Genomic DNA, 12681 nt, shown 5'->3' on the forward strand with positions numbered 1-12681 from the left:
ATCTGGATTATTTTTGGAGGATTATATAATTTGGATTATATAATCTGAGTAGTCCTGTTTGTTTTCCCAGATTATTTGAGTTGTTAATAGGATTCTTTTGTATGAGAAAGACAAGAATGCCCTCTATATTTGTACTAGGTCAAACCAGACAATGGCACCTGGAGCCTGGCGGCTAGGGTTAGGAGGAGTCGAGGAGGAATTATGCTGGATTTGCTGGTCGCTGGATGCCGGATATGCGCAAAAACGATTCGATGGATTATAATGGCATTGGTGGGTAATTTCTAGGAAACTTGAAAGGGTAGTGGGGAAGTGAGAAAAAATAATCTGAAATAAGCACCTCCTCACTTGCTTATGGATTATCATAATCAAGGGTTAGATTATATAATCTGGGCAAATAAGCTGGACTGTTTGTTTACCTCTTAGGATTATTTAATCAAGATTATATAATCTGGGGGGTGAACAAACATGCCCTTAATCGCGCCCATCAGGCCTTTGCAGCTTTATGCTGATGGGGGTTACCAGCTGAGAATTAGGCGCCTTGAGGGTACCCCTAATTATGGTCCCCGACAATAATAATGATGTTTGTAGTTTCGTATTGATGTTTTATAATAATTTTTAACTTTTGTTGCAACGTATGGATACATAACTAGTAGATATATAGAAATTTAAAAAATAAAAACTTAAAAAGGGAAAAAGAAAAAAAACTGCAAAAGAGCATTTTATTTGAAATAAGGGAGCGGCCCATGTCCCAGAAAGCCAGGACCCAGGAGACCAGGCTGGACTGCTCTCTGCTGGTGCGTTCGCTCCCCGTTGACTGCCACTCTCCTTGCGTGCACTATCGTCCCGGCGACGACTCCGCTGCCGTCGCCGCCTACGCCAGGTTCCGAAGTCTTCGTGAGCCCCTTCTCCTACAACGAGCACTCACACCAATCACCAGGTATGCCCCCTCCCCTCTCTTTTCCATTCCTGCTGTGCGAAACCGAGCACCAAAAGCTTAACCTAAGCTGTTTTGGCTATTTGTAATCGGATCTGATCTAACTGCAAGTGTATACATATATTATTATGCCTTCTAATTTCGATTACTCTGCAAAAGAATTATCGGATGTACACCCATATCCTTCACTAGCTCCGCCCCTGGATATAAATAGCTAGTTAAATTTAAGTCAAGACACTTTGCTTTAGGATTCACTTTCTTCTACATTCACGACATTTCGTCATCTTCTCAAGTTATCTCTGTATCAAGCGGTGTTACTCGAAATCTTAACTTGAAATATGTAGTCATTGTTTGCTCCTTTATTATTGCAGTGATTTATTGCGCATGAGGACTGCATCTCCCCTTGAAATTTGAGGCTTTGGAAAACTGCTGAATGGAGTATTCCTCAAGTGAAGACGAGGGATTGGTTGGAGATTTTATCGACGCTGAGGATAATACGTTCACTAAGAATATTGACCAAGGAACTGGCGTGATGGCTTCCCAGATCCATGGTGATGATCCCTCGGTGGGATCCATGCCACCTGTTATTGGAAATGAGCTGCTGATGGCAGCTGATGTATTGGCCAAAAATGACGAACCTCGTATGGGCATGGAATTCGACTCTGATGCTGCTGCTCGCGCATTCTACAATGCATATGCTTTATGCTTTGGGTTTGGGATTCGTGTTGCCCGATCCCGTAGTGAGCGAAGAAAGGGCGTCGAGGTGCTCGTCATGAAGCGTTTTGTGTGCTTGAAAGAGGGACATCACAGGAAGAAGAAGCCAGTTGAGCCTAGCAATAAGAAAAAGAGGAAACGACTCTCTATACGGGATGGGTGCCCAGCAATGATGGAGGTGGTGCGTAGGGGCCCAGATAGGTGGGTCATCACGAAGTTGGTGCTGGAGCACACCCATGTTATTGTTAGTGCAGACCGGGCACGGGAGGTCCAACTCCATCGCCTCTCTGGAAAGTTTCAGGAACATGAGAACCAGTTGCAGGAGGTGCGAAGGAACGTGTTTGGAGATACGAATGCGCAAGGGCTCTTTAATTACTTCAAGAAAATGCAATCAGATAATTCTAGTTTTTTCTTTTCTATACAAGTTGACAGTAAAAACTATGTGAGCAATGCAGTTTGGGTTGATGCAAGAGCTAGAATGGCATACACGTACTTTGGGGATGCTGTTTACTTTGACACTACTTGTAGTCAAAATGAGAACATGCTGCCCTTTGCAGCTTTCACAGGAGTTAATCACCATGGTGACACTGTTGTTTTTGGCTGTGCCTTAATTTTGGACAGGACGGAATCTTCATACGGCTGGATTTTTGAGACGTGGTTGACAGCAATGGATAGTAGGTTGCCATTTTCCTTGACTACCGATGAAGGTAAGGGAATAGCAGCTGCTGTTGCAAAAGTATTTCCTCAGTGTTTCCATCGTCTTTGCAGATGGCGCATCTTGTCTAGATGCAAGAAGAGACTGACTGATGCCCGCACAAGGTTTCCTGGGTTACATGAGGAGCTCAAGAGATGTGTCAATGGGTGTGATACCGCGGTTATTTTTGACATGCTCTGGGGCTCCATTCTTGACAAGTATGGCCTGAGAGACGATAATTGGCTGCAGTCACTGTATGAAATTAGGCACAAATGGGTTCCTGCATACCTAACCAGCTTCTTCTTCGCTGAGCTTTCCTTAACTCACAGAGTAGAAACAGTCAGTAAGTTTTATAGGAATAACTTCAGTTCAAGAGTTTCTCTGAATACTTTTATAAGTAGATTTGATCAATATATAGATGGTCTGTATGCAAGTGAAGCCCAGAAAGACATCACTTCTTTTTCTCCTGAACAGTTTCTGAAAACCGACATGGTCTTGGAAAAACAAGCGAGGAGTATCTACACCAGAGCTGCATTTGAAACATTCCAGCTGGAATTGGTTGAAGCAATGCAACATTATGCCGTCAAGGTTCAGGATGGATCATACATGAAATACTACGTCGAAAGAAACGGTGATCCTCCTACCAGGCACACCGTTTTCTACAACGTTGCTGAGAAGAAGGCATGGTGCGAGTGCTGCAGATTCGCTTTCTCGGCGATACTGTGCAGGCATGTCCTTAGTGTGTTCCTCTTGGCCGGTGTCATCATGCTTCCAGAGCCTTGCATCACAAAGCGATGGACAAAGAAGGCTAAGTCAGGGCCTGAACTCATCGGGCTTAACGTTGGAAATGGAAGTAGCAGTCCAGATTCTGTGGCATCAAGATATAATGATCTCGTTCGTGATGCGATCAAGTGTGCAGAGAAGGGAACTGTATCGGCCGGCGCCTTCAGAGTTGCAAAGGAAGTGCTGCGCAAAGCCTTCATGGATATCAGGGGTCACGGGGAGAAACTGTGCAAGGATGCTCTGCGCTCTGCATCAAGCCGATAGCAGCGATTCGTTATTTTAGAGGGCATTTGAGAGATTAACCTGCTATCTTTGCCGCTAAATTTGTTGAGCGAACACGAGGAACTTCAAGTGCTTGCGACAGTGACTTAAGCCGCATGTCAGGTTGTCATGAAAAATCCAGATTTGCTAATCGAGACATGTTTAGTCTTGTTTGCTGAATCGTTCCTTTTTCTAAGTCTCTGATCAGCAGACCGTATATATAGTTCTGGAAAACACTATTTTGTACTCTAGATTGTACGAAAGCAAAATTTGAAATAGGAAGTAAGATAGAAGATGAGATGAAAATGAGCAAGAATAATAAGAGCCTCCAAACAGGCTAGGTATAGGGGAGAGATGAGGAGAGGAAAGAGGTTTACAGTCGGTTTAGACAAAAAAAAATTAAGAAGCCATGTGAGAAAGACAAGTGGAGTCATGTATTAATAGTGAAGAGCTAAATATTATACAAATGAGCTAAATGGTAGACTGCAACTGTCCTTGCCATCAATGGTCGGCTATATTATTAAACTTACTCTGACAACCCGTTTGGGTGTAGATATTGAAGTCTAGAATTAGAAATTGGAACCAAGATTCCTAAATTATGTTGTTTGCTTGTATAATGAATTTATAGTTTAAATTAAAGTTCAATTCCTCAGTATTAGACTATAACTAGAAGTTGTCTCACATAATTTAGAGAATAGACCTTCTGTATTGGTTGGAATTGCAATTCCAGATACATCCAAACAACAGATTTATATTGCAACTCATTTCCAATATCAAGAAGATTTAGTATTAATCTAATTTAATTCTACCATCCTTAATGCCTACATCCAAACAGACACTGAAGGGAATTTTTTTGGTTGGTCATAGGGTTGAAAACGAACGGGTAAAATCTCGTCCCGATCCGTACCGTTTTCCATATTTGATTCTCTCGTTTTTTAAATTTGTGGAAAATCCATAAATAGTTCGAAAACGAGAGACGGTCGGGTTGAACCCGTATTTGAGAAATCCAAGATCAGCCCAATATATATTAGTGCATTAGTTAAAGCCTCATATCCTTATATGACAAATTATATCACAAGAGGTCGTTATAGCCATCGACTCAGTGACAAGTGGTCTAAAGACTTAAACAACACCACTCATAGCTATAAGTACATCATAAACAAGCAAACAACAACTAAGTGTTACCTCTATGTATCTATTTGTTTCATGTTATTATCTTGCCATTCAATAACTAACTAACCACCAATATTAGTGTGTTTGTATAAGTTACAAGTTTCGGCTTAATATTCACGTCCCTTTTTTACACCCATTTATTCTACATCTATTTTCGTTCCTGGCTATTCTAGACCTGGTCTCGTTTTCACCAATAAAATACGGAAATGGAAACGAGAGGGGTTTTCTGTCTATTTTCGTTCGTTTTTATAGTCGGTCATGTGTTGCAAGTATAGGTGACCAGATGGGTCAAGTTATATGGGACGACACGAGGCACCACCATTTTGGCCGGCATGAGACCCATCATGGGTCGTGCTTGGACTTAGGTACAAGCCCATTGGGCGACACAGGCACGACCTATTTACTGTCAGCTCATTTAGCACGATGCTAATCACGGATAGCCCATCAAACCGACCACGACTTAGCATGACCCGTTTGTGGCCTAGTCTTGTCCTAATCTAGGCCACCATAATATATATAAATATGACCAACTCAATCCCCACTTTCATCTATTTTCGAGTTCTGTAAAAAAATGAGAAAAATAAGCAACAAAAAATAGGAAAAATAAATTATTTTCAAGCTATGTTATAAGGCAGACCTTTGGTCACTCAGAACCTTAGCACGATACGACATGATAGTCTATCATAACCCGTTTTAAATTAGTAGGGTTATGTTTGGGCTCAGACTTCGGCTCACGGACAGACACCATAACCCCGCCCGCTATTTATCTGTACCGTGTCTCGGATCGATTAAATCGGCACGGCCCATGACGGGCTCCGGCCGTGCTTGCACGGCACTGTCCATTAGCCACGTGTAGTTGCAAGGTGTGACGAGTGTTAACTTCACCCGTCCAATCGATTTTAACACGCGGGGGCCTGCGGTTAGAGATTGGACAAGGCCCGCCAGTAATCTTCTGGTCCAAATGTTAACACGCGCGCAATTGTAAAAGAAATATATGTCTATATAGTAAAACGCGAAGAGAGAGATACTTCTGCGGAAACGAATGGCAGCAGCAATGGCCAACACCACATGCCTCCGCTCCCGCCTCCTCGTCCTCCCACCGCCACCGGCGCCCCGCACCGTCGTGTCCTTTCGTCTCCGCCCATGCGCTACTACGATCTCCTCGTCCTCCCGAAAGAGGAGACCCCGTCTCGCGGCACGGGCGGCGCCGCCCGGCGGCGCTGTGGCCCCGGCGTCGGCCGCGTCGAAGGAGGATGACCAGGGGGAGATGGGCAGCGGCGGGGGCCTCTCTGCGGATGATGCAGAGAGGCTGTGTCAGTTTCTGCGGGCCGACCTGCCGCACCTGTTCGACGACGTCGGCATCGACCGGTCCGCGTACGATGACCGCGTGCGGTTCCGCGACCCTATCACCCGCCACGACACCATCGACGGCTACCTCTTCAACATCCGCCTCCTCAAGCTCCTCTTCCGCCCCGACTTCTACCTCCACGCCGTCAAGCAGGTTCAGCGCGCTCGACTCTGGCGAGGACTCGCCCGTGCGCAGCGAAGTTTCTAGTTGTGGCAGCTGTTGACTGTGCTGAATTTGGTTCTAGACAGGGCCGTACGAGCTCACCACGAGGTGGACCATGGTGATGAAGTTTATGCTCCTTCCCTGGAAGCCGGAGCTGGTCTTCACTGGCCTGTCGATCATGGGCGTCAACCCGAAGAATCTCAAGTTCAACAGCCATGTGGTTAGCACTCTTGCTTATCAGACGGAAATTAGATTCGTGTGGTTTTTGCCGCGCAGACATAAAACATTGTGTTCATTTCCCCTATTTGTTACCACATTGAGATACAGCGTATAAGAACATGCAAATGACAATAGTACATGTAAAGAGCAATATATAGTTACAAGTTGTCAGGTGAACTAGTTTGCACAGTACAAAAATTAACAGAGGTTTGTCTGACAAGTTTCCTGCCTGTTTCGTATACGCCATGCTGTATACTCAGTGGCAAATCTAGAGTAAATTTGACGGGTGTGCAATTTCTTCATGGATGCATATACATCAAGTAATGTGGGTGCATATATGGTGAAAATCTGCGCATTTTAACTGATTCTGTATTTTTTAGGGGTGCATTTGCACCCCCTAGAATGAACCTAGCTTCGCTCATGTGTATACTTGTAGTTCGTTGATAGCTTGTCAATTGTCATACACTAAACCCTATCCACTACCGGAATCCGGGCCTTTGCCGAGTGCCGGCCGGTTTGCCGAGTGCTTTTTATCGGGCACTCGGCAAAGCCGACTTTGCCGAGCGCCGCACTCGGCAAAGTCCTACGTCGAGTGTTACACTCGGCAAAGCCTTTGCCGAGTGTAAAATAGCCTTTGTCGAGTGTCTGAGACGCTCGGCAAAGGAGTTGTGTCCAGTAGTGATCCCCAGCCAACCATGATACAATGCTTCCTTGTACAATGGGGTGCTTAAATGAAACTTTTGTTTTGTTTCCACCATACCATTAGCACGTGATGCTTGAACACAGGATATAAACTTCTATACTGATGCTTAATGATATGGCTATAGTCCTACACCTAGCACTTAGCTTCCATAGCCCATATGGCTATTATTTTCTTTTCTTTTTTATGCTTTCTCCATGAACCCATGTACTGATTTATTTTGGTTCTGCTGTCACCTGCTATATGGGATATGGTTTTTTTTTGCATGCTAATCTTCTTCATTTAGATCATAGTAATCAACAATAATGTATTGTTTTAATTAAATGGTTCTCTATTTTTCTATTACCCTGAAGTGCAGGATCTTTGGGATTCGATACAAAACAACGAGTACTTCTCTTCTGAAGGACTATGGGATGTTTTCAAACAGGTAATCTGCAGTCAGCCTATTATTTTCTTTTCACATGTCAACAAGTATTTAGAGACTCTGGTTTTTGGCATCTTGTGCAGCTACGGATTTACAAGACCCCTGACATAGAAACACCAAATTACCTTATTCTAAAGAGGACTGCACATTATGAGGTATCAGTGCATCATCAATATTGAATTACTGATTTACAATGTGATTTGTCCTTGATCTACATATTGTGTATTCAGAGCAATCTAATGCATCATTTATACTTACGTTTTGTTTGATCTACAGTTTTCGTGTATAGAGTAATATAATGCATCATCTATACTGATTTACAATGTACTTGATCTAGAAGGGTAGATCTGGTGCAGTGGTGAAAATTGTCTCAATGAGTCACCACTCACCAGGTCGCGTGTTTGAAGTTGTCTCTCCACATTTGTGTGTTAAGACTTGCCTCGATTCATCCCTCTCCAGATCTCACTCATATGGGAGCCTCAGGCACTGGCTCCATTTTTGTATGGACAATTTATTTTGTACTCCGTAATCTAAGCCTCAGCCTGTTGACATCTAACGGCCCATCATTTGGTGCTTATTAGTGATTGTTATATTAGAAATATATATGTTTCAGATACCACTAATATATCATCTGCTAATTACTGTTATGCCTAATCAAACATTTTTTCAGTTCTTTGAATTATGAATAAGAATATGAATATTATTCTTATATTTTCAAAACGGGCATTCCATATACATGTTGACTAGCATATACTACACAAATGTATAGAAAATATCGGCATGCCCTCATAATCCACTATGCATACATGTTCTCATTTATATTATACATATGATCTTCACTTGCAGAGTAATAATCATTAAAAATCCTAATTATAAATTTTAGTTATTTGCAAATTTTAGCCAGAGGTAAAATTTATGAGCATAACTAATTTATCAGGTTAGGAGTTATGCGCCATTCTTAGTGGTTGAAGCAAAAGGTGATAAACTGACAGGATCGTCGGGCTTCAACAATGTAACCGGGTGTGTTATTCTATACATTAAAGTGGTCAGCGAACATGTCTTCTTGAAACTCATGCCACAATACTGAATTTACTTATATATTTAGATATATATTTGGCAATAATGCTTCATCTGAAAAGATTCCGATGACTACACCTGTCTTCACTCAAGCTTCTGACAACACACTTTCAGATGTATCCATCCAGATAGTTCTGCCAATGAACAAAGACTTGGACAGGTATATCCAAGAATTCAGATCTGAACTCCAGAACTCCTGCCATTTCCTGTTATTGTTTCTCCCTTGGTGGTTTGCCACTTACTCCCTTTAATTCCAAATTATAAAACGTTTTGGCTTTTCTAGGCACATAGTTTTTGCTATGCATTTAGATATACACTATATCTAAATACATAGTATAGGTAATGCATCTGGAAAAGCTAAAATGTCTTATAATTTAGAATGGATGGAGTACCATTTTCTTTTCTTTTTTCCTCTGATTTTTTGTTTTAGGTTGTGACTTTATATAGGTGTGATAAGGTAATGAAGGTGATAATCGCAATAATTTGTATGGTTTTAATTCTGTGGCTAATGGTAAATTTTCTTGTATCAGTTTACCAGCTCCAAATACAGCAGTTACTTTGCGGAAGGTAGAAGGAGGCATTGCTGCAGTGAAAAAATTCAGTGGACGACCAAAAGAAGAAATTGTGCTCCAGAAGGAGAAGGATCTGCGCTCCCAGTTACTTAACGATGGATTGAAGCCTCATCCAGGCTGTTTGCTTGCACGTTACAATGATCCCAGGACAAAGAGCTTCTTAATGGTATATCTCTTTGTATTTCTTCCGGTATGGAATTACTGATGAATTTCTCTGAGGCCCCGTTTGTTTTCTTTATTTTGAGGAATTGAAATTTGATTAATATAGTAGGCTATTTTTTTTAGAATGTGACAAGCGACATTCCACAACTTTCCAAAGTTTATATATAAATCTATCTTAAATTCATGGGGTGAGAGATGAAAATTGATTTTATAGATTTACATGCTACTTTTCTAATGTACAACTTATATCATACTCTTCTACTTGCTTCTCTGTAGCATAAGTGTAGTGTATAACTATCTCTCTTATATGATTTATGATAATATACAAATATATTATATATATAAATATATTAACTTAATTAGTTTGTGTCAAAATTATGATTATTAGAATGGAATTCAATTCCAACGAAACAAAGGGGCTGCTAGTTCTAAGAAACTACGTGATTCTCTAATAAAACTAGTCATTCGTCTTCTAGGATATTGAATGTAGAATGTTGCCTTACCCATGTCTGCCCAGGGTTGGCTGAAGCCACTTGGATGTTTTGACAATTGTATCTATTTTCTGTGTTTTCTATTGAAATTCTGCTATTTCTTCTCCAAAGAGGAACGAGGTGCTTATACGGCTAATTGACTTCACACTGGAGTTGTAATCGTCAATACTGGCATCAGATCGATGTAACACACTGGGCTTGGAGCTTCCAGTGAGTCATTAGAAAGGTAAATCTGATTCTATTTGTGTACTTTACCTGAAAAGAAGTCGAAGGGTTGGCTACAGTAGTGAGAGTTATCTCACCAAGTTACAAGGTTTAAACAATCCCTAAGGCCTGGTTTGGTGACCAGGGACCACGAGAGAATCCATAAGAAGGAATTCCTTTGTTATTCAATTGAATAAACAAGGGAATTCCTCCTCATGGATCCCTCCGTCATCCTAGTCACCAAACCTATCCTAAGTATTTGTAGGGAAAAAACTTGCCTCTGACCCTACTGATGCAGGAGGCTATGGCACCGGTCCTGTCCTTTTTTTACCTGCACATAAGTCATGTAAAGCTACTTATCATTTTTCTTCAAAACAATCTTTACATGTTAAATTTAGAGCACTATCATTCTTTCTGCTACACTTTCAGCCATTTTTCTTTAAAACAACATTTACATGTTAAATTTAGAGCACTGTATCATTCTTGCTGCTACACTTTCGGTCATTTTTCTGTAAAACAATATTTACATGTTAAATTTAGAGCACTATATCTATCATTCTTGCTGCTACACTTTTAGTCCGTCTGAGCTGCATTTGGTTTTTTGGTTTCTCTGCAGGAGAAATGTTGTAGATGTCAGATTTGCTTTATGTAAATGTAAACTCTAAAAGGTAATAAGCTACATGCTAAAACGACAGGTCATTTTGATTCGTTTATCGACCAAAAATATTGATTAAAATATAGGAAAACATTAAAATGAAAATACATGAGAAGTGCCCTTTTACTTATCTTCTCGTGCTTCTGCGATTGGATTGGGCTGTCACGTTTACATCCTGGGTCCGCTGATCTGTTTGGGCTTACTTTGCCTGGATAATCCGACTCTCAACATTGAACTCAATAAGGACACCCTGACTATGAACGTTCAGCTGAACTGACTGTGCTAAAATCTAACTAGAATTTAGCGCTTGTCCACAGGTTTGTGTGATAATAAGTTAATAACTATAAATATACACTTCGTCATGCACAGTGAGAAAACATACACAATGGATAGGCCATTATGTTTAGTTATGAAATGCAGTTGCCTCCTTCAATTAGTGTAATCTGGCCAGACGAACAGACATGCTGTCTATAATTATGAAATGCAGTTGCCACCTTTCGGTTGACTGGCCACCAAACGCATCATCCGAAACAGGTTTCAGCGCTGTCTTAACTATGTCCTGGTCAGATGCTCAAAAACCATTGTTGCATTGCATTGTTTTTCAAGCACCACGGCGACGAGTGCATGCAACTTGCAAATCCAGCACGTGTCCATAGATGCTGAAGGTTGGTGCGCCTGTATCCCTATCAAGCTGTCCTGACCCTGCAGGCATGCAAGCCGTACGGGCAGTAGTAGGTGAGAACTGCCGATGTCTCCAAAACCATTCATTCCCTTTTCGTTTGCAATGTGGGTAACCGAAGATGTTTAAGAAACTTGGCTGTAAGGTAATCTAACACTTCAAATATTACAGCCCAAAAGCTCATGGTTAAGGATTAAGGATGATAGTGTTACTATTTTCAGTCTGTTGAACACCCTTTGTTGAAAACCATTTATGGCACTGGACACGACCGGATGGTCCGGCCTGCGGACGGTCTGTTCGTAGGCGCGAACAATCTGTGATATGATTAGATCAGACGAATTAAACTCCTACCTCCACGCTTATTTATCTCTCTAAACCCGTGGGAGTTGTTAGAGAACGCCTACGGGTCTAGGCCTCTCCTCTTTATATATTTGAAGGGGTACAATTCATTGAAGCGAATCAAATCAATATATTTTCCGTTCCTTTACTTTTTGTTATAGCAGTAGACAGTAACGTAGCCCTCTTTATCTCAATCTTTACCTTTCTTCAACTCTACATCGTCTGGAGGCTTCTTGGGTGGCCTGCCGATCTCAAGACAAACCCTAAGATCTCTCCTCCCTGACGGGGTCCCTCCCGGGGTGTTAGATCTAGGTGTTGTTGACAAACACCGCCACCTCTGCGCACACACGAACCGTTTGTCCACTAGGCGTGGACCGCCCGACTCACGCATGTCATGGACTGTCACATCCGGAATTAAGGACAATTCCAAATGCATCTAAAATATGTGCTAGGATTAAGTCCCACACATATGCTGACTCATGGTATAGAAATCAATGTCACATATTTATTATATATAATAATTATGTACAAAATAGCTAAATAAATTACACCATATGACGATGATGATCCTCCACAACCATAGTTGACTGGGAGATGACAACCTAGACCTCTCCAAACTCATCATATCATCCTTCACGCTTCTCATCTTGCAATACCTGTTCTTGACTTGATGTGATTATAGCAAATGTGAGCTCACATACGATCATCGCGGAGCAAGTGTGGGAAAAGTGTGTTTGTCACTTATGGTGGGAGGCTCAAGTGTAAGGCTTACCAAGCAAAATGATTAAGGCTGAGCATCGCTTTTAATCAAGTTGGTCAAAATTTTATTAGTAATTACTAAGTATAAGTGTATACAATACTTGATTAATATAGAAAATGATTCCCACAATGCAATGCATGACATGTTAAGTTTAATTCCATCATTTAATCATACGAGAGTCCTGAGTCGCACTTGATCGTGAGCACGACTGATATACCAGTTTTGCACTCTACAGAGGTTGCACCCTTTGCTCACAAGTTGTGTATCTGGTCTAGCCCAGGTTTGCAAGGCCCTTAGACATTTTTGAGGTGCATGGCTTGGGATCCACTA

At 41.6% G+C, this 12681-nt stretch overlaps 2 protein-coding genes across 5 annotated transcripts; both read left to right on the plus strand.

Annotated features, from left to right (window-relative positions):
• Positions 1 to 751: 751 nt before the first annotated feature.
• Positions 752 to 3622, plus strand: LOC103638664 (protein FAR1-RELATED SEQUENCE 5). Its single transcript, XM_008661510.2, has 2 exons — positions 752 to 937; positions 1306 to 3622. The coding sequence occupies exon 2, from the start codon at positions 1368 to 1370 to the stop codon at positions 3387 to 3389; it is 2022 nt and encodes a 673-aa protein (XP_008659732.1). The 5' UTR covers positions 752 to 937; positions 1306 to 1367; the 3' UTR covers positions 3390 to 3622.
• A 1939-nt stretch (positions 3623 to 5561) lies between these two features.
• Positions 5562 to 11449, plus strand: LOC100274129 (uncharacterized). 4 transcript variants are annotated; one of them, XR_004852435.1, is made up of 9 exons: positions 5562 to 6060; positions 6152 to 6289; positions 7347 to 7415; positions 7496 to 7567; positions 8350 to 8432; positions 8604 to 8649; positions 9020 to 9227; positions 9826 to 9940; positions 10535 to 11449. XR_004852435.1 is itself a non-coding variant. In NM_001365815.1 (8 exons), exons 1-8 carry the CDS (start codon positions 5614 to 5616, stop codon positions 9871 to 9873), a joined length of 1197 nt encoding a protein of 398 aa, NP_001352744.1. In that variant the 5' UTR covers positions 5605 to 5613; the 3' UTR covers positions 9874 to 10485. The 4 variants fall into 4 exon arrangements, 1 of the variants encoding a protein (NP_001352744.1); NR_158626.1 differs by having other exon boundaries at positions 5604 to 6060; positions 8518 to 8649; positions 10535 to 10701; XR_558234.3 differs by lacking the exon at positions 10535 to 11449 and having other exon boundaries at positions 9826 to 10486.
• The last annotated feature ends 1232 nt before the right edge of the window (positions 11450 to 12681 follow it).

The sequence above is a fragment of the Zea mays genome, chromosome 9 (assembly GCF_902167145.1).
Source record: "Zea mays cultivar B73 chromosome 9, Zm-B73-REFERENCE-NAM-5.0, whole genome shotgun sequence".
NCBI classification, from domain to species: Eukaryota; Viridiplantae; Streptophyta; class Magnoliopsida; order Poales; family Poaceae; genus Zea; species Zea mays.